At 45.5% G+C, this 22443-nt stretch overlaps 1 protein-coding gene across 1 annotated transcript in view; it reads right to left on the bottom strand.

Annotated features, from left to right (window-relative positions):
• Window positions 1-7936: 7936 nt before the first annotated feature.
• Window positions 7937-22443, bottom strand: part of GNB5 (G protein subunit beta 5) — a 34049-nt gene continuing 19542 nt past the window's right edge. Inside the window, exons 5-11 of the mRNA XM_033108597.1 lie at window positions 22114-22246; window positions 17024-17167; window positions 14926-15017; window positions 12563-12611; window positions 10907-11003; window positions 9798-9964; window positions 7937-8502 (exon numbers count right to left, since the gene is read on the bottom strand). Coding sequence (XP_032964488.1) covers window positions 8491-8502; window positions 9798-9964; window positions 10907-11003; window positions 12563-12611; window positions 14926-15017; window positions 17024-17167; window positions 22114-22246 — 694 coding nt within the window. The 3' untranslated portion in view covers window positions 7937-8490. The remainder of the gene's footprint in view (window positions 8503-9797; window positions 9965-10906; window positions 11004-12562; window positions 12612-14925; window positions 15018-17023; window positions 17168-22113; window positions 22247-22443) is intronic.

Below are 22443 nucleotides of genomic sequence, written 5' to 3'. Positions count from 1 at the left end.
CTCTACATGATCTCTACGTGAGCAAAGCATCCAGACCTAACAAAGGCGCATCCTAAAACCCGGGAGGGTGGACAAGCGCAAACCCAAGTCATGCGGCGGTTCTTCAGAACCGCTTAATAAGAGAGCCGTCTAGAGAGGCCGGTTTCTCCCAGCCTGACTCCGCCAAAAGAGGAGAAAGCTGGAATTCACACTCAACCTCCCAGCGCTGCTGAAACGAATGTGCCCACGGGACTGGGGCCACTAGGTCGCCGGGTGCCCGTCGCAGGGGCGCGTCCCGGGATGCCCGCCCCGCCAGGCCCTCCCGGGTTCCCTGGCCCCGCTCACCCAACCGCCTGGTACCTCTAGCCAAGCGCGTGCTGAGCCAGTCGCACAGCAAGGCCACGAGGCTTTGGCAGTCCCGGGAAACGTCGGCCTCGCATTCCTTCAGTCTCAGCCTGCGGCCTGGCGGCGGTTTCTCCAGCAGCGTCCCCGCGAAACTAATACGCGCCACCACATGGCCCCACCTGGGAACGCGGCCGTCGTGGAGAATCTCCTGCGCCACCTGTTCCACTAGCACGACGCGATTTCCCTGATATCCGCGGTAGCAGGACCAGACGAGCTGGTAACGCCTCTGTACCTGGGCGGCCACGGAGCGCAGCACGGCGGCCTTGGGCGCGGACGGTGGCAGCGTGGCAGTGCTGGGTCCCCGGGCGCAGTACGCCAGGGAGTCGGTTAGCAGCCGCGCAGGGCGCGACCGCAACCCGTCCGCCTTGACCCAATCTCTGCTGGCGGGTCCGGCCCAGGCCTGCTTTCTGGGCCCAGCCGCGCCTCCGCCGGGGGAGGAGTTACTCGGCCCCGCCCTGCGCGGACCGTTTTTCTAGGTCCGAAGAAGGGCCTTTGATGGGAATCCCACCTGCACCTGTGTGGGTCCCGAAAACGAGGCCCAGCAGTGGGCAGGTGTTCACGTGGAAATCAGGGTCAGAGTGCGACTCTGGGGTTAACTCTCGGCCTGGGGACTAAGAACCTGGAGGAGACAGTATGAGAATTTCAGCTAGACATTTCCCTTAAGTACAGGTTGACAAAGGCTACACACAAGCCTCCACTGGGGGCTTCCTTGCGAGGATCATCAGCTCCTCAATTGGAGGGAAGCATCCAGGTGTGTGGAGATACTTTTCTTTGGGTCTGGCATATGTAGCAGGAAACAGGATAATTCTGTGGGCTGCTAGAGTGCCCATATTGGCTGCATTCATTTATTCACTCATAGGTATTCAGAGCCTTTGGGGGTGCTAGGCCTCCCCCTCTTAGCACTGGAGATATAATGGAGAACAAGACATGTGGTCCCTGCTTTCAAGAACCCTAGGGTCTTGTGATGAGACAAAGAAACAGGCCATCACAGTAGAGTTTAATTATCACTATAATAGGAGAAGCTCCGCTCTAGGTTAGTGGCTGTTTCTTACAGCTACCATTCTATACTACTTAGAGTTCTCTTTACTTTTTATTGGCCAATCCCTATTACTCCAGTCCCGTTATGGTTAATACTTCCTATATTAATCTCTTTCCTCTATGGCTTCTTTCTCTTAATTGGACACAGACTGTTACAAAATTGGGATTAGCAGTGAAATTTCTGGGAGGTCAAGTGGTCTGGAGCTTGTTGAAACATCCCACTCAGGGTGAAAATTGAAGTGCTGCATCTTGTATCACCTACAAGATAAACGAGACACAATGCATGGTAGGTCATTTTGGATTTTGGAGGCAACACACACCACATTTGAGTGGGCAACTTTAACCCATGTCCAGGCTGGTGGATTGGGGAGCAGAACAAGAGAAGGCTCTGCAGAACATTCAGGCTACAGTAGAAGCTACTCTACCATTTGAGTCTTATGATCCAACAGATTCAACGATACTTGGTCAAATAGGGATGCAGACCTCTAGGTTTAGAAGCAAATCTATGTCCTCTTCTACAGATAACTATTCTTTTGAGAATCAGGTTCTGGCTTGCTTCTGGGCCTTTGTAGAGGCTGAATGTCTAACCATGGGATATCAGGTGACCATGAAGCTTGAGCTGCCATCATGATCTGGATGTTGTCTGATCTATCTAGTCATAAGGTGGGGCATGCTCAGTAGTAATTTGTCATCAAGTGGAAAAGGTATATGAGACTGAACTCAGGCAGGTCCATTAGGTACAAGTAAATTGTGGGAGCAGATGGCTCCAATTCCTGCAACACTGTCTCCTGTTGCTTAGCCTCCTCTCTCATTCTATGCCTATGGCCTCCAGGGGGTTGCTTATGACCAGATGATGGAGGGAGAAAACCTTAAGCCTGGATTACAGATGGGTCTGTATGATATGCTGGTACCTGAAAGTGGACAGCTATAGCATTACTGCCCCACTCAGGGGTGACTGTGTAGACAGGGTGGAAGAAAAATCCTCCCAGTGGGCAGATATTCAAGCCAGATATGTAATTGTCCACTCTGTCTAGGGCGAGAGATGGCCAGAGTACAGATCTGCATTGATTCACAGGCAGTTGCTGATGATTTGGCTGGATGGTGAAGGCCTTGAAAGGAATAGGATTGGAAGACTGGTGACAAATAAATCTTGGAAAGAGGTGTGGCTGGACCCCTCTGACTGGGCACAAACTGAACATATTTGTGCTCCATGTGAAGGCGCCCCAAAGGGAAACCACTGCAGAGGAACTCTAAATAATCAAGTAGACAAAACTATGTGCTCTGTGGGGGGGTCCAAGGGCCTCTTTACCTAGCCACTGCCATGCTGCGCTATGGGCCTGTGAACAAAGAGGCCATGGCAGCAGGTAACAACGGAATTCTCTCCAAACCGGCTAACCATACTGCTGAGTGCCTCATCTGTCAACATCAGAGATTCCTTTAAAGTGAGCCAAATGAACGCTGTCGGAAGGGAATATAAATCTCTGCACACCGATTTCCTGTTTGAACTGGTTTTGACATCCACGGGTTTCCTCAGTCATTGAGTTAAATAAACACTTCGATACACGTTCATATTTGGTTTGCAAGAGTGTCATGACTTTACCTTTTTAAACATTATATTTGAGCAGCAGGCATACAGCTTTTTCTTAGAGTTGGAATAGCTTTGGAGTGAGTGATAAATCCTCTGGCCCTGCCATTGGCAACTGTTAATAATGATCAGTTTTCTCACTTAATAAATGAAGGTAAGAAACTGCATGAGACGGCTGTTACAAGGATCACGTGAGTTGGTGTACGCAAAGTGCTCAGAACAGTGCCTGGCACACAATGAGAGCTCTCTGCAGAGAAGCTTTTATTATTAGTCTGAACTAACCAGGGTTACCATGCTCACTTGTCACACTTTTAACTGAAAACCAAAATGTGACACTGTGGTGAGCTTTACCTATGATTTTTTTTTTTTTAATACTGAAAATAGCTAAAGACTGATTGCCTACTATTTTTTTTATATTGGATTTATAAAAAATATGTTATCATATATTTAACAGCTTCATTATAATTCATGTACCATAAAATTCACCCTTTTAAAGTATATGATTCAGTGGTTTTTAGTATATTCACAGAGTTGTTTGACAGTCATCACTAATTCCATCACCTCAAAGGAAGTCTTGTGTCCATCAGCAGTCACTCCCCATTCATTCCAGCCCTAGCCCTGGGTAACCACCAATCTGCTTTCTGTCTCTATGCATTTGGCTATTCTGGACATTTGATATAAATGGAATCATACAATATGCGGCCCTTTGTGACTGGCTTTTTTCACTTAGCATAATGTTTTCAAGGTTCATCTATGTTGTGGCATGAATCAGTACTTCATTCCTTTTTATTGCCAAATAATACTCCATTGTATGGCTGGACCATGTTTTGTTCATCCATTCATCAGTTGTTGAACATTTGAGTTGTTCCATTTTGGGCTGCTATGAACATACGTGTTCAAGTTTCTGTGTGGACATATGTTTTCATTTCTCTTGGATGTAGACCTAAGAGTGGGAGGCTGCCTATTATTGGGGAGCACAGGTGGGAACAGTGATTTATGACAAAGTGTTCACCAGTGGGGTATTGGTTAGCTGATCTTGGGTTCAAAGATGGGCATTGCCTGTCGTCATAGTTTTCACAAGAATGCTCACACCATACTTATATTTAATTGTTCATATTTATTTAGGTGGTTAAATAATCCAGACCATCATTCCTGGTCCCCTCTCCTCACTAGAGAGTCTGCATCCATCCTTTTTACAATGACACAAACATATTAACTTCTTTCTTTCACCAGAATGGCCGTGAGTCAGCCTGTTGTGGAGATTTGACAAGTCCTGCAGGCCAGCTTAGCTCTAGCCAAGTCCTGTCTAGAGAATGGGGGAGGAGGGGTTCTGTGGTATGCTTTCAAAATTGACCCTATTCTCTCCTACCACAGGTGAGAGGGTGAGCATTCAGCCTCACATTCTCACAAAGGATCCAGAGACAAGAAGATTCACTGAGAGCTTTCCTCAAGTTGCCTCATCTGAATTCCTGGTCCATCTTGGTCCTTCCCAGTCCAGGGCTCCAGGGGAGGGACCTTAAGGATCTGTATTTTTAACCTGCTGTTCACCCAGCAGGCAAGTTTGGGAAATGCAAATCTACAAATTCCTGCTCACTCAGCTCTCCTGGGTTTGGGGAGAAGCCAGTTAGCACCAGTGTGGCCCCAATCCCAGTTAATTTTTCAACCTATCAGCTGGGCTTACTCCAGGTTCCCAAGTGTTCTCCTTTGTTAAGATTTTCAGTGGTTCACAGGCTTCAGTGGGTCTCTAGTTTGTACCACTGCCTCTCTGTGCCCCTCCAAGATCTCCTATGTAGCTCAAAGCACCCTCTGAGGACCTCTCCTTGAGCCCCTCTTCTCTCCTGCCCCTCAATTACTCTCTCCCCTTCTTCCCTTATGGCCTTAAGGGCCTCAGAGCAGTCTCACACAGAGGTGTTTGAAAAGGGCTCATTAACCTGGATCAGCTGTTTTCAAAGTCTGCCCCCACCCTGAGGGTCCCTGGGACCCTATCCGGGGGTCCTCCAAGGTCAAAACTATTTTCATGATAATACTGACTTTTGTGTTTGTGTGTGACTTTTTAAACTCTCATTCTCTCAGGAATTTTCTAGAGGCTACTGAAATATGGTGAAAGCATCCACCGTGGAAGGTGTGCCTCTGTATTCTTGTGTTTTACAATTTTTCTGTTTTAATTTCTAATATGATAATATTGATAGATATAATCCACATAAACAAAAAGCTCTTTGGGATCCACAACAAATTTTAAGAGTGTAGAGGGATGATGGTAAGACCAGAAACTTTGAGAACCACTGGCCAATTACCTAACTGATGATAATCACTAATTTGGCGCAAGAATGGGGACTGCTTATGGAGGAGGAGGAAATGGGAGGAGAGAAGAAAGAGCAAAGGGACGGGGAATAGAGAAGAAGGGAGAGGGAGGGGGGGAAGGAGGAGAAAGAGGGAGAAGAGGAGGAGGTGATGAAAACCTATAAGGAAAGAGGTGGAACAAGAAGAGAGGAGGGAGGAGATGGGGGAGGATGGGAGAGAGAGAGGGAGAGGAAGGGAACAGGAAGGGGAGCAGGGGACGGGAGGCCGGGTGGACCGACAGAGGGAAGAAGCAGGGAACTAAGGCTTGTTGACGATGTGCCAAAGGCCTCATTCATAGACGAGGAAGCTGAGGCTGAAACTTGGATATTATCCCATATCCCGTAAAAGTGGTAGAGCTGGGTCTGAACCTAGGTGTGCATCTTTTGTCACCATGCTGTCCCCCTCTAACGTACAGATGAGTCCTAGTGTCAGTGGTGCCACCTTCCAGCCAGCTGGCCAAACACTATGAGAGCACAGGATGCAAAGGCCTTTATGATCTTGTGCTGCCATGAAGCCACTTATATGTCAGTGGGGTGTGGAGGTCAAGGGGGGAGAAGAAGTGGATATGGAGGGCCTGCCTCTGGCCTCTGGCTTGTTCCAGAGCAGGGCCGCAGCTGGGCCCACCTCTCAGAGGCTGGCTGCCCTCCCCAAAGCAGCTGCCTTGATTGCAGTTCACAGGTATGTCCCATAAATACCCATCACTGCCCACCTCCTTACCTGACTCCTTTCCTGCCTAACCCTTCTCTTCTTTGGCTGGGGAGGGGGTGTCCAAGGCTACACACACCTGGGGACACATCCATTTGGCCCCTTCACCACAAGTCCTCTAAAAAAGGGAAAACGGATTATTGAAAAACTCCATTCAGCATTATTACTAATATGCAAAATACAGTTTTTTCCTTGGAGTTTACCCTTGACACTCCACATGGTGTAGTATGTTCCCAACCAAGTAATTCATCAATGAATACTAACCCACACCCACTGTAAGAGGAAATACTTACAGGGAAGGTGGCTTACTGCCCATGGGGTGAGTAAGTTGTCCGGGGAATACTTTCACAGGGCCCCTAAAGTCGCTTATCCGACTGGAAAGTTATGAGCTATTTTGCATCTATATTGAAGAGGCTCCCGTCTATCCAAACATATAAGCCTGAATTTGCTCCCCCTCTGTCTAGGTGACTTTTTCTTTGCCCTGTCTTCCTTCCCTTCTGGGAGGCCCAAGTGAGAGTGCAGAGACACGATAGGGTCTGTGGGAGAGAAGGAAGGGAATGCCATAACTAGAAGACCAGCAGCAACCTGGAATGTTCTGGGAGCAGAGCTCAGGAATTCCGTGGGGCACACTGTGGGGCCTGTCACCTTCAGCAGCTGGCAGGAGCTGGGGAGACCTTGTGCCCATTTCCCCGAGCCCCTGCCCAGATGAATCCACTGGAGGAAGAGGGAAAAGGTGACTGAAAAATAGTCCTTCTGGACCATGCTCCCTTCTTTCCTCTGGGCTCTTCAGAGGCAGAGCCCCTTTATATTTCTCTCTCTACTCCAGGGCCTGCTGTGCAGTAAAAGCCTCAGTACATATTTGGTTGGCAAATGACTGAATATAACCATTTAGTTTATTTAAAGAGAACTGATGGTTGATTTTTTGACTGACTGGTCTATTATGATACCTGACCAAGGTTTTGAGGGTGGTCCTGGTACACTCCCTTAGGTTGACAGGAGCTGTCTGATCCAGGCCTGTCTGATGGCTGTGCTGACTCCCGCTCCACAAGGGTGTCTCTGAGCAGCAGGGCCTGGGGCTGAGTCTGCAAAGCCAGAATTATCACTAGGAGAAGGGCCAGGCTGGAGCAGAGCTAAGAGAGGAGACCCAGTGACCCAGGGGACTCAGCATACACAGCCCTCCCTCAGGTACCAGAGAACCTGGCCCGTCAGACCCCAGGCCACCCACAGGGCAAGCCCTACTCTGGAATGATTTTTAGTGTCTGAGGTGACTTTTTAGTTCCCTAAGTAATGCATGCCTTCTTTATGAATGAGGAATGTTCTAAAACAAAGAATAAGCCTCTACACTTTTAAAAACAAACAGAGGGAAAAAAAAGGAAAAGAAGGGATCCTGTAACAAAAATACTTGGTATTTTCCAGAAGGGATTGCAGAATTTCAAATAAAGACATCTTTTATGTTATTTTTTCTTCAGTATAAGAGAAACAAAGACATTATCATTTGAGACATAGCAATTAATTTGTATAATTATACTTGTAATGCAATAAATATGAATATAATGCATATGGACAAAGATCCACTTTAGGCTGAGTAGATACTACTAACCCTAATGTGTCTAATACTAGTAATAGATTTTTATGTAAGTTTACAGTCTTGTGTTCCCATACAGAAAGGTTTGGGTTGTTCTGAGAAGCATTTCTGTCACAAACAGCATTTAGCTTTTCCCTCGAAAGAAAATATTCCGTCCAAGTGATAACAGTGATATATCACATTATCACATAATTTGTAATCAAACATCCTATCCATTTTATGCATATCTCTGCTTCATTTATAACAGTTCACATAGATGAAAATGTTTTATCTGGAAAAAAACACAATAGGATGCAAGACTGAAAAAGATCCTTTACAATAAGAACACATTGAAAAAAAGTGATTTTGTCTAATTACATTTGGAACTGGAACTTTCTTCTATCACAGATCAATTAACACAGTCCTTCTCATACAATCCCCTAAAATGAGCACTTCTGGAAGGTTCCAAAAGTCAGTGCACGCTGAGAAAAAATCAGATTTTAAAGTGCTCTGGAAACAAATTTGATTCAAAGAAATAATATGGACTGTATTAAATGCTGAATTCTGTTGGTAACAGAGTTGAGATTAGTATAATTAAGAATAACCTTAAAAACAAATACATTTTAAAAAGTGTTCAAAACGAGAAAGATTGTACTTGAAGATGTTCTCCTAGTGCTGAAGGCTCACAGTAGTATTTTTCCAGGGGTGGTAGTTTTAATAGTAATATTGGAGATGTTTGGTGAACTTTCAACCATGGAGTTGCTCCCTTTAGCTAAGGTGTGATAAACTCTCAAATCCTCCAGAAGTAAGGTCTATTTACATGTGACGATTTCAAATTCTATCCTCAGATGCCTCTCTATGCATTCGAAAACGATTATGCCCAGACCTGCAAAGACACAGATAATTATTAGTCCCTTAGTAGTTAACAACTTGTAAAACTTGAGTTTAAAGAGACACAAAGTCTCTTACACACACACACACACACACACACACACACACACATCACACATCACACATACACACTCCATACAGAATAGAGCACTCTCATGTCTTGGCAAAATAACACTTTATTCTTAGCAACTCAAAGGAGCTTCTTAGGACCTGACTGCCCCTCCCCCTTAGTTAATCGCCTGAAGGGCATCTGTGGCCTCCTTACTAGGAAGTGGTTACTCTTAGGCTGACGACTGAAAACAACTGTACCCACACAGCTCACTGGGTCCATTAACACAACTACACTAATTTAGAAAACTCTTGCCCAGGAAGATGAAGTCACAAATAACTTGACTGTTTGTTTCAGGAACTTTGCAAAAATCATTCTATAGATTTACCCTAAGACGAGACTACTCAATCAAATACCCTCTTTAGAAGAGACCCTCACTTCTCAGAACAATACAGAGCATCAAATGACTGGTCACCTTTCAAGACTGTCTTCGAAACCCTCTCCCACCCCCCAGCCTATGCCCAGCAATCTTAAAGTAGTAAGCCACAAATTTGTCCCATCCTGATGAAGTCCCTCCTCCAAAAGACCTGCCTTAAACCCCTAAAACCTCATAAATATCTGCCTTTGTCTCCCCTTCTGAGCTGCTACTAAGACTGTCAAGTTTGTGATCTTCCACACCGTGGTAAGCTTTGCTTTAGGAACAGACTATTTCGGCGGTATTTCTGGGGAGCCAACATCTGACAATGTCATGGAGCTCTTTGAGAATTTAATAAAAGCCATGAGGACACTTCCTGGAAAAATGCACACACACACAATTTGGCATATAATTTGAGGGGCTTCAAGGGCCTTCTAAAGCCTTTCTGTGGGTTTCACGGGGGTCTGTGAGCCCAGGAGAACCCTGCACTTCTGGGAAGCAAGACTGGCCATTTGTTGTGTCAAAGGCTAAATTAAGAATGAGACTTTTAGGGTCAAAAGGAACCTTTTGAATCACCTAGCCCAACTATTTCCTCAACTACCTGCTGATATATAGGTGTTTAATCTATGCTTGAACCCCTGCATTGTTGGGGAACTCACTACCTCTCCCAGCCACTCACTCCTCCTGTGGCTATGAGCAGAGCTGAAATTAGAGCTCTGCTTGGCTGCCTGGGCCTATCCTGGCTTACTCTGACCTCTGCTCGTTCAAGAAAGCCAATCGTTCCTCCTCTCACACACCGAGTAAAATAGAAAAACTTCTCTCTTACTCTTAGGGTATGATCCCAGGATCCTGAGCAAAAAGCAGTGCCATCAGGGGAAACTCGTAGAGTACTAACGCGGTTTTCATGTCCAAACAGGATGGAGACTCGGGATCCCTTGAGAACATCCCAGACATTGATGGTATAATCGTTGTAGCCAGCAAACAGCAGGCGACCTGGAAGCAGGAGGATATGATGATTCCTTCCTTCCTGTTTTTCTTTTCATGACTCTCACTCCCTCACTTCCTCACTCATTTGTTCGTTCAATCGTTCGTTCATTCATTCATTCAACCAATCAACCAACACTGATTCAGTGCCCACTATGTACCAGGCACTGTGCTTTGCCCTGGGCATTCAAAGAGGAGAACGTGTGCTGCTGCCCCTGTGGTGGGTGGTGGTGGGCGGCGGACACATAAACCACTGTGGCACCGTGTAGTAAGGGCTATAATGGAAGAGCTCACATATGTGTAACATGCTATGTGATCATAACAGAAAGGGGATGAAGGAGGGCACTGCAGAGGAAGCAACATTTGAGTTGGCTCTTGAGGGTTGAATAGGAGTTTGCTGTGCAGAGAAGGGAGAGAAAAGATGTCTCAGGCAGCAGTAGCAGCATGCAGTTGTAGAACCGGGGGTGTCTGGGATGGAGTGGTCCAGTGACCCAGCATATCAGGGCTGCCTTAACGTGCACTAGCGGCCTCCTCAGCTCTGAGGGCAGAGGTGCCACGAGCTTCAGAGCACTGAGAAAGGGACTCTTGCTTTATCCCCTCCACCTCTGAAAAAAGTCCCTTTTCGAGTATGGAGAATGGAAGGCTGGGGAGGAAAAGCCTAGGGCAGTGCACATGAGTGTTGATCCATCATCGTCTCGAAGAACAGTATTAGGTGGGCACAGCTCTAACTTCCCTTGAAGTGAAAGAGGCTAGGGGAAGCTGCTGAGGGCAGGGTGAAGTGGGGGTGGTGGTGATGGTGTCAAGTGCAGTGGAGGAAAACTGGCACAAAAGTAGACTATTTAGCATATTGGCCCACGGGGAGTTTAGCTGAAGGGCCACTTGATAGAGAGCTGGGTCTCATTTAGGTCCTGTTTTACAGTCCTGGGGAAAATTTCTGAAATAACATCTTACCACTGAGGGAGAAGTCCACGCTGGATGCTCCAAATATGATACTCTCTTTGGAATAGATGGCGACCTCTCTGTCTGCCCGGAGGTCGTAGAGGCGACACTACGGTGCAAATAGACAAGGAAGCACTTACTTCTGGCTGCATTTGGGGACACGATGACCACAGAGCTACCAGCAGGTGCTTGTGTAGTTTGAGGGGTAAGGAAAATACCTCTTTCGTTTTCTTTCCTAGTATTTTCTCCCTCAATCCTGTTCCTTATTAATCTCTAGGGATCACTGGAGATTTAAAGAAATAGTAAATACAGGTTTCTTTGAGTACAAAAACAAAAATGAAACCCTTTTTTCTTTCCGATAAAGGATACATATTCATTGTAGAAAATTCAGAAAAACTCAGAAATGCATAAAGAAGGAAATAAAAGTCACTCCAAATCCTAGTGGTATTTATTAACATCTAGGCTGTTTCCTTCAGTCTTATTTCTATTTTATGTGTGTATTAAAATGGGATGGATGTTTATTACTTCCATGAGCATAATGTTATGAGCATTTTCTATCATTAAATAATCTTAAAAAAACCACTTATATTTTGTTATATATTTTCTGACCTACAGAAGTTTTAAATTTTCATTATTATCAAAACTCTCAATCTGTTCCTTTGCAATTTTTTTTCCACAGTAGTAACTCAGAATGAAACCCATTATTTATTAAGATACTTGATATTTTCAGGGCACAAGAAGGTATTATTTTCCTCTTGAAAAATTGGTCAACATATTTTTTTCAATTAGTAGCAAAAGCCTTAAAACTAGGCCTATTTTTAACTGAGTAAATTCATGTCTGAGAATTAATTCTAAGGAAATAATAAATTCCAAAAATATTTAATTATAGCAGTGTTTTTAACAGAAAAAGAAACCTTGGAAAAAACCTAAATGTCCAAAAATTGAAGACTGGTTAACTAAACGATGGCATGTCCATAACATGGAAAACTATTCAATTATTAAGAAAATATAATATAGAAAAATGTTTATTGGCATGGGGAAATGTTCACAATTTATTGCTAAGTGAAAAAAGCAAATTAGAAAGCATTTTGTTTAAAAAGAGACGCTAAGGAATTCACCCAATTGTGATTTTTCTTGGGTAGGGAGATAAAGGTAATTTAATTTCCCCCCAAGTTTTCTTCATTGAATACATACTACTTTTGTTATCAGAAAAAAAGTTATTTTATTTTTTTATTTTTCAATTACAATTGACATTCAATATTATATTAGTTTTAGGGGTACAGCATAGTGGTTAGGCATTTATATAACTTAGGAAGCGATCCCCTGATAAGTCTAATATCCACCTGGCACCATACATAGTTATTACAATGTTATTGACTATATTCCCTAGCTGTACTTTACATCCCCATGACTGTTTTGTAACCGCCAATTTGTACTTTTTAATCCCTTCACCTTTTCCACCCAGCCCATCACCTCCACCCCCACAAATCTGGCAACTAACAGTTCTCTGTGTCCATGAGTCTGTTTCTGTTTTGTTTGTTTATTTTGTTTTTTAGATTGCACATATAAGTGAAATCACATGGTAAGGAAAAGTTACTTTAAAAAAATAAAATGGTAGGCATATCTTTCTTTCAAATAGGAAAAGCTCTCAATAATTTAGACACCTACCGTAGCGTCATCTGATCCTGAAGCAAAGGCATCTCCACTAGGGTAGTATCTGCAGAGTTCAGGGAGAAAGCACTTTATTTAGAATGGTGATTCCCAACCCTGGATGCACATCAGAACCACTTGGGAAGGCTGTCTCATGTTAGGCCCTTGGGTCAGAATCGCCACTTCTAGGGATACAAGGACCACGCATTACAGGGGCCAGAAAGGGAGGCTCATCTGGCAGACCCACTGGGCTCCAGTTTTCTTCCCTGTAAACAGAGGCTGCGACACTGGTCTTGAGTGTTGGTAAGGAGTAAATGAGAGAATATGTGCATCTACACCAGGCTCTGAATGCAGAGCAGGTCCCCATAGCCATAGTTTCCCCTCGATCACCTCATTCCCAAGACTTGACTCAGAGCTCAGGGATGAGGAAGTGATTGGAATCGGATACACAGACATTGGAATCGGATACACAGAGCCACGTGCATATCTCAGCATTGACCTCTTACTACATGAGACACTTTTGGCAAGTGACTTCACCTGGCCCAGCCTCAGTTTCCTCATCTAAAACGTGAGGATGATAATGCACATTCCCGGTTGTAAAGATGGAATAAAATAGTACATGCAAAGAATGAGGTATGGTGCCAAATAAAAAAGCATTCAATAAATGATGATTACTTCTGTAACAGTCATTCTCTTCTCCGTAGTCAGGCTTCCTGGAGAGAGGGAAGCCTATGTTGAGACCTGATAGAATAATGGCCATTATTAGAGGGTCCAGGATGCAGGGAAAAACACGGGTGAGAGACTGTGCATTTTTAAGCTGTATTTCATGAATATATAGGGGTTTAATTTATTTTTGTGGCTTTATATTCTATCCTTATATTCTATTGATCTATTCTATCTATCTATTCTAACTTCATTTACTACCTATAGTAATTTCTGGATTGATTTCCCTTGATTTTCTAGGTAATTATTCCACATTTGCAAAAAGTGATAGTCTTTTTCCTTTTCCCTTATCCCATATTTGAGAGCTGCACATTTCTAATGTTTGTGCTACTGAAGTAAATAAGTTCTTCCTATTTTGTTCTTGCTTTTAAGGGGAACAACTCTCGTGTTTTCCACTAAGCATAATGAAGATTCTTGGGTGATTATACTTCATACACTGTCTTGAAAGTGCCACCTTCCAAATTTATATGTCAAGTCCTGACTTCTCTCTTGGGATCCAGTTCATAGATGCTGCTACCTACTTGACATCTCCACTTGGTTGTATAATAGGCACCTCAAACTTAACTTGCCCAAAACAGAGCTCCAGAATCCATGTGCAACCACCACCTCCTACCTGCACTGCCTCTAGTCTTCCTTCTCTTAGTAAATGGATGACTGTTTACTGTCTCTTACAAAGATTTGGGTTCCTTAAGCTCATGGTTCTTCTCCTTTAATACAACCCCTTGCATGTGCAGGTGTCATCTGGCTCTTTTTATGTCACCTTGAGGAATTGGAGCTCAGGCAACCAGCACAAAAAGGCGGATACTCTGGATACTGCCATTACTCTGACTAATGAACTGGCCTTCATCTCTCACCCAGGAGTCTCGTGTCTTCTACCAGCATCCATGAACCTGTGGCAGTCTAACTGGACAGCATGGCAGGTCAGGTAAAATTTCAGACCCTTCCCAATACCAGACACTTGTCGCTATGTTGTCTTTAGCTCCAGCCACCATCGTTTCTTTCTTGAACTCACAGAACAACCTTCTAACTGGCCTTCACAGTTCCATTCTTGCTCCATACAGTAGCCAGAGTGATTGTTTAAAGGCAAAATATAGATCATGTTAATCCCCTGACCCAACTCAATTCTGTGGCCCTTTGTTAGGTCCCTTAATATCTCATCCTTGCCCACCTCTTTGCAAACCAGGCTCTTGCATCATCCTGGATTCAATTTAAATGTTACCTTCTCAGAGAAGGCGTTTCCTGACTCATCCCATCCCATCCCTTGTTTTACTTTTTTCATAGCACTTATCAGTATTATAAATTATATTGTACATTTGTTTATTTGTGCTTTGCCCTGTTTCCTGTCTAGCTTGTTCACAACTGTACCTCCAGTTCCTGGAATAATGCCTAGCATATAAGCACGCAATAAATACGTGTTGAATGAATGAATGAGAAGTACTGACTCGATTTAGGAAGGATAATATCAACTGCCCTCTACTATAACTAAATAAAAATTCTCCAAAGATCTGGAGTGCTGTTCAGGCCCAGCATAAATCAGCCTCTTGCTGGGGAGGCCGCTTTCAGTCAAGGAAACTGAGCCTGAGGCGGTTTCTGGGCATGATCCCAGGCCGGGGAGCAGTAGAGAACAGAGAAGTAACGCAAACAATGTACTCACTGACCGGACACTGTTGATGTCAGATTCGTGTGTTTCAAAGGCCTGCACACACTGGCCAGAGCGCATGTCCCACACCATGGCTTTCTTGTCACATCCCTACAAGGGCAAAGTTACCCAGAGTCATGGCCATTGAATGGACTGTCTGCAGACAGGCATGAATCCCATTATTTCCCATTAGACACCATTTACTTCCCATTATTAATTGGTTGACGGCATGCTTTTCTGAGACTAGCTTTTACCACTTTCCTCAACTAGTAAGCCCTGAGAAGGCCAGAACTAGGTCTTGGGGAATGATGGTGGGGAATAAGGGAAGGACCCAGCTTCCTCCTGTAGAATGTTTTCTTTTTTCACACCTTTCTGAGTTGGTGCAAACTCTCCAGAGCCTACTTCTCACCTTACCCTGGACATTTCCCTTCTCTTCATTTTTCCCATTCCTTCCTCCCTGCTCTTTATTTCTGCCTCTCTCAGCCCAAAGGGGAGGGCAAGCAGACCGAAGGTGCATGGTGGGACCTCCCATCTTTCCTCAGGTGTCTGGAGCAACCCTGAACAGAGGTGGAGTACCAGTACACCAGCAGTATGCTGGGCTGGGAATTGGCAAGCTAGGAGCCCAGTCGTGGCCCTGTAAGCAGATAGCTTGTGGCCTGGACATGCCAACTCTCTGGGCTTCTGCCTCGACACCTGTAAAGTAAACACTCTCTCTAGGTTGCCAACATGACCAGAGAATCATAAACATGAGGCTCTCCCATTATACTATCATGGTTCTAGGAGAATTTTGATAAATTCCTGCAGAGCGGTCCTGTTGTCAAGCTTGGGTAGTGTGCTGTAGACGCTCAATAGTCATATCGAAGAAGTAATGGCTTAAAATCAGTGTCTACGTTGTTGGTTTCAACTCAGAGGAAAGGGTGGGATGAGGTACCATAACTGATATCTCAGCAAGACCTGCTGTGGGGTTCAGCACTCAGAGTCTTGACTGAGAATGTGGACAAAGGCATCAGGAATGTCTTCTAACGTTTAGAGGACACTAAATCAGATGGAGTTTAGTGCTCTGAAAAGACACAAAATCATCTACAATGACATCGACAATCTGAGTTAACAGTGTGGTTGAGGAGAGATAAATACAGGTACACAAGGGAACAAGAATGACACATATACCGATATGGCCAAATACCCAATTAGAAAATTGGGGTCCCTGCTATTTAGAGGCCACAGAGCCACTGTCTGAGGCCCAGAACTAAGACGCAGGGGGCTCGGAGCAAAGGGCCCTTATGTCTCCCAGCTGTGACTGTCATTCCACAGTGTGTACATCACCATCCTCTCTCACCACCGTCTCCTGACTGAAGTGAGATGGGTCTCAGGGTCAGGGCAGCCAGCTCAGTCCTCCAGTCTTACACCCAGCTGTCCACAGACATACTCGCCTCTCCCATGTGCATAACATGTTGGAAACTCTTTCACCTGCTGCTCAAATATCCTGGGAAAGGGGGCAGGATGCAAGCACTATGATACATCACGCCCAATTTAAAGATGACAAAGTTTAGTCAGGTGGCAAAGCTGGGAGCCAGTTATCCTGACTCTTACGCTGGTGCCCCACTGAAGCTTTAGCGGCCTCTCTAAGCTTTCCAATGCTCTGTTCCCTGTGCCCTGTGTGTGGGAGGGAAATGGTGGCCGGCAGAGTTGGAGCAGGAGAGTTCCCAGCAGCCCCAAAGCCCTGATCACACCACAGGGCTGCCTCACCTCAGTACCGTCTGACCAGCTCGTGCCATTGTGGATGTTTCCAATGCTCTCAGATGCTAACTTTCTGCTACTTATCTGAGGAATGATGCTTTTAAATGTGGCAGATATGTACCTTGAGTTGCAGTATTCATACCAGGAGAATATTCCAGATCCCTCTATAGACTGTTGAATGTCAGCAGTAGAATGGGAGACCCTCACATCCAGCACTGTAACTGCCCACCAAGTGCCACCATTGCTGTGGGACCTGGGGGTGCAGTGGGGAGCTGAGGACCATTTCTGCAGCCCCTTCCAGGGAACTGTCTGGAATTGATAAGAATTGCCACCACAAGCCTCCCCGGAAGACCCCCTAGAGGTTTCCCTTGGGTCGTTACCCCAGACACGAAGGTGTTTCCTGTTTCTGAGGGGGCCAAGTCCAAGCAGAGCACGTCAGCCCCATGCCCATGGAAGCTCTGCAGCAGCTGCCCGCTCTCCACGTCCCACAGGGCACACGTCCCATCACCGCTCGCCGTCAGGATCTGCCCAAAGAAAAGGACAGGAAGACGACTATTGTCATCACTACTGCTGCCAGAGGAAAGTCCATCGGATGCTTCAAGTTCCACCGGGAAAAGGAGGCACCTTAAACATGCAGACACACACCTCGCTACACCTGGATTCAGGTGCCGAAGCGTTTCTCCCATAGTGAGAAAGAGAAAGTCCATTTTCAACACCTTCACTGACCTTGACCTGTGTTTACATGCCTGTCCTCCGCTAGAGCCCGAAATCCAGATGGCCTCCCCTTCCCTGCTGTACCTGCAGGGCCGTACGCCTGCCTGGTGTGTAAGAAGTGCTCTGTGAATATCTGAATGGCTCACACAAGCAGCCACACCCACCGTCGTGCAGGCCAGACACATAAAGTGCTTCTCAAGCATTAATGAGCACCCCCCGTCACCAGCCTGCTTGCTAATGTAGAGTCTGGGGTGCGGTGGGAGGTTCTGTAGTTCTTACAAACTTCCAGGTGGTGCTGATGCTCGTCACTGGAGCCCACGTGGAGGAGCGAGGGTTGAGGCAGCATTTTGTTAGACACGTTCTCCTACTGCGGCTTCTTCCCAGAGCAGGGTGCTGCCCCAGCGGCTCCCCAGGGCCACTGAGAGGTACTGACAATGCACAGGGCCAACAAGCATCTGCTGTGCGACCACATCCAGGTGCTCTGCTAGGCACTAGGGTTTGCACAAAGACTGGGTCTTGGTCTCCGCTCTCCTAGAGCTCAGTTTAACAGGATTGGTGGTTACATCTGAAACCAACCTAATTCCCTGTCCCCATGTTAATCAATTCCAGGACTAGGCATGCTTTCCTGAGACCAAGTAGAAACAAACTAGCTGCTTGCTCCAGTAAAAACCCGCTCCTGCAAAATAAGACTGTGAACCAGCTAAACAACTTACCAAGACTAATACATAGCTTGCTCATCAAGACTCACTTCAAGACCCTTACCTCACTGGGCTCACAAATCCAAAGCTATCATGTCATCAAACAGTTTCCTGACTTAAAAGACCCACCTGAAAATTACCCAGCCAGGATCCCGAAACCCTCCAAATCCCTTTCCACGATTTCTCCATTTTGAGACACTATATTCTGTTAAGTTGGGCTTCTCCCTTACGGCAGTAGGTCTAAGAAGCTTAGAAGTGCTGGATGGCAAGTTTTCTGGTGGTCTCAGTAGATGACACAATGATCACTTCTAATAGAATGTGAGAAGAGCAGCTGAGAGGGGCCTACCTGTTCTGGCAATACCTGTGCTGGTTTTCGAGGATAAGTGAGAGCTGGCCAGGTGAAGGGAAGGGAAGGGGAGCAGAGGGAGGGCAGTGCAGGTGACAGTGTATCTCTGCACTGAATAAAAGGTGTGCTTGTGTAGAGAATGAGGACCTTAGCCAGCAGGCAAGAAGCAGCTATGGAAAGCTTCCAAACACGATGATAAGATCAAAGATAGATTTTCAGAGAATCTGTCAGGTCAGTTCAGCTATCCCTCAGCAGCCTCTGTACAGCTTACAAGTACAAAGGCTGGCCCACACTGGAGTGCCTGGGGAGAGGCATGGGGGCAGAGCTAGGGTTCTAATTGTTGTTACCGCCATTTTGCGTGAGGCTTGGGCTCTGGCTGGGCATAACTTTGTGGAGTTGGGAGAAAGGCAGTGGGATCCAGGGTTCCTGGGCTCATACACCTAGCTGACTGTACTGCAGTACCCTGGAGCTAGTTTGATCTTGAGAAACCATGTGGGGAACCACAAGGGTTAAGCCCCGGATAGCAGAGCTTCCCTATGCCCCACCTTCTAGCTGCTCAGGGCCTGGATGAGGTGATACGACTGTGCAGGAAGTGGCTATGGCAGTGTAAGGTGGTAATTACTGATAGTTGAGGAAAGAAAACAGGAACCAGGCCTTAAGGCATTCAATGCACCCACTGACCTGCTGCACCTCCAATTTCTATGCACTGGTGGTCTTCACCCCGCCTCTCCCTCTCCCTCCTTCACGCTCTCTCCCCTTCTCTCCTGCATGCTAGGCCTAGCACTTATAAAGACTCTCCTGTCTTCTGCAGGGAGGGAACACATTATAAGGAGGGCAATGTGCCCCCACCCTGGCCTTGTGCTCGCAAGCTGCACTGTCTGGGCATGGGTTTCCTGCGGGGCAGTCTGGGAGGCCTGGGAAATCTTTGCAGCCAGGAGAGGCTGCTTTGGAGCATCTCCCTGGAGCAAGAACTGGGTGAATTCCGGAGCACTCAGGCTTCTTGGGCATGGTCCCCAAGACCTTCCTCAAAATCCCATTCGGAGGGCTAGCTCTTAAATTTGGGGAATTTCCACGGCCGCAAAGCCCCTCCCTCCAGCCTCAACTTCCCTCAAATGGACATCCAACAAGATGAGCAAGACTGGTAAAAGTAGCTTATGAACACACAAGACTTGGACCGTGTCTTAATTTGGGTTCTTGTATTTTGTAATATGCTACAATTTCCTCCCATCTTTCCAGGTCCACACTAGTGGATGCTCCACCCCATTCTTGTTCTAAGACTTGCAAAGGGTCAAAATCTGCACTCTTTTGGGACACCAGGTCCAAACAACCTGCTTTAAACGATTACCACAGTCAAGCTCTTTAATATGGGAATTTTCCCTTTTAAATGGGAATCTCTCTTCAATCAGAGAAATGAACGCTTTTTAAAAGTAAATTCTTAATATTTAAAAATTTTAAATATTATTTGTGACCTTCATTACAATAGAAGTATAAACAAAATTTAAAAACCAAACATTCATTATGATAAAGGCACTAAACAGAACCTCTAACTCACTGTCCTTTATTCTGGAATGCAAAGAATTTGCAGGCTTAATACCATAGTCTTATACCAGCCACTTGAAGTTTTCTTTTTTTATCCTACCGTATTTCCCCCAAAATAAGACCTAGCCGGACCATCAGCTCTAATGCATTTTTTGAAGCAAAAATTAATATAAGACCCAGTCTTATTCTACTATAAGACCAGATATGATATGATATAATATAACATAATATAATTATATATTATATCTATTATATATTATCTATCTATAATATTATATATTATATATATAATTATATAACTATATATTATATATTATATATGTTATAATTATAATTTTATTATAATATAAGACCGGGTCTTATATTAATATTTGCTCCAAAAGATGCATTAGAGCTGATAGTCCAGCTAGGTCTTATTTTCGGGGAAACACGGTAGGTCCCAGAGATGGAAGGAAGCTTAAGGTTCCTTAGTTCACTGGTACCCAAACCAGGTGTGTGTCTGACTCACCCACGAAGCTTTGTGTTAATATTAACAACACAGTAAGAGCTAACACACTGATATTTACCAGGGACTGTACTAAGTATTTTACACGAATCATCTCATTTAATTCTCAGAAAGCCTATGTCCCTCAATGTCCTCCCGGAATTGATTACCATCCTCACTTGCAGGTGAGACAAAACAGAGAAGAAAACCTTGTTTAGGACTGACCAGCTAGGACACAGTGGGGCCGGGATTGGATCCCAGCGGTCTGACTCCGAGCCAAGACCTGCACCCTACCAAGGTAGCCAGTGTAACCAGTGGGACTTTCCTCTATTCCTCTGTCTCTAGCTAGCTGCCTGTTAGGAAGAAAGCACTTTCTCCCTCAGAGGTGTCCCCTTTGATCCCCACCTCCAGCATTGTGGCAATACAGAGTGAGGGTAGCAGGTCTCCACCAGAGACACTTCAGGTGCCTGACAACCCACTGGTCTTGAATCCTTCTGAGTCTGCCTTCATCCAGACTAAGCATCCTCTGTTGCTCTGGCAGCTCCTCAGGCTCAAGGGCATCTGTACAGCAGCTGCTACTGTACAGGTCTGCAATGCTCCTGGTCACAGACAACACGTGCAAACACTGCACTCCAAGTCTCAACACCCCTCTTGCCAGCAATTAAACAATTACGCAGTCACCTGGTCTCCCAGGCACCAGCCTCCCCTTCCCTCCCGACATTAGTCAGCCATGGAGGGCTTCAGTCTGACTGAGATGCTTTCCTTAAACCCCAATCTGCTAACACCCTGCAATGGCTCCCTTCCATCTATAGGGTCAGCCCAGGCAGTCAGCGCCCCTGTGATCTGGCCCTGCCCACTTCTCAGGCTGCCTGCCTCCCACGGTGCTCCCCTCACACTTCACTGGCAAATACCCTTGCCCTCCCAAGCTGGCCTGGGCAACCCCCCGCAGCAAGTTTGTGACCACCCCTCCTGCTCTGAGCTCCCAGCCTTCCCTGCTGTTCAGTCACGACTGGTTTCACTGAAGGTCCCCCTAAGGGCAGAGACCAAGTTTTCTTCCAGCCCCAGAGCCAGGTAGTACTGGCAACGTAGATCGTGGACACCTAGAAAGGTTTGCTGAGTATGTGTGAATAAACAAACTACTGTATGCGTTTACCACTTGTTAAGAAAATGTAGCTGAAGTGTGGAAGTTGTATTGTTTTTACTTTATGATTTATTCAAAGTAGGGCAGATTTACTATTTGAAGCTTTTTCTTTTTATATTTGCTAAAACGAGTGTAAAACAGGTTCAGCGAGGTGTGCAAAGTGCACAACTCTGAAACTCAGAAGCTCGGTGAAGTTTTACACACGTAAGTACCTTAGAACCAGCTCTCAGACAGGGAGCTAGGAATTCCCACCACCCCGCAGTTCCCTGATCCACTCCCACCCCCAAGTCAATTAGAGGAGGATGTTCCATACGTATGTAGTTTATCTCAACTCTATCAACAACCAATAGCCCCGACTTTCCTCATTTCTGATTCTATTAAAAATAATAATAACCAGTGAGGAACAAAAGCAGCTTTCTGTTGAGCCAAGTGCTGGAGCACACCCTTCCTGTTAAGAGGGACACAGGAAAAGCTTACTGTCCTTGCAACTTCTCCACCACTTACCCTGCTCTCCAGCAGGCCGATCCAGCACACGGGCCCTTATTTACCTGCATGTCAGAGTTGGTGAAGCTGCAGGCTGACAGGTAGTTGGTATGCATAGCAACAGACTTCTTTTTGGCAGCCATGTTTTCATTTTTGTCAAACGTCAGAGGATACACAGAACACTTATTATCCAAACCACTGGCATGGAAAGAAAGAGGTGTCAAAAGTTGATAGAAGGCAATAGAATATGTGTATATTTTCTCATGCACACAAACTTTTCAACAGTTTTCTCTTCAGCAGTATCATATATTGTAACCTTTTCCCTGACTTTTACTGTGAAGATTTTCAAAAAATTGAAAGAAAAATAGTATAATGAACACCCAGATCCCTTCACC

This window comes from Rhinolophus ferrumequinum, chromosome 6 (genome assembly GCF_004115265.2).
Source record: "Rhinolophus ferrumequinum isolate MPI-CBG mRhiFer1 chromosome 6, mRhiFer1_v1.p, whole genome shotgun sequence".
Classification (NCBI taxonomy): Eukaryota; Metazoa; Chordata; class Mammalia; order Chiroptera; family Rhinolophidae; genus Rhinolophus; species Rhinolophus ferrumequinum.
Note: the sequence above shows the minus strand (reverse complement) of the source record. Positions and strands in the feature narration are given on the sequence as shown.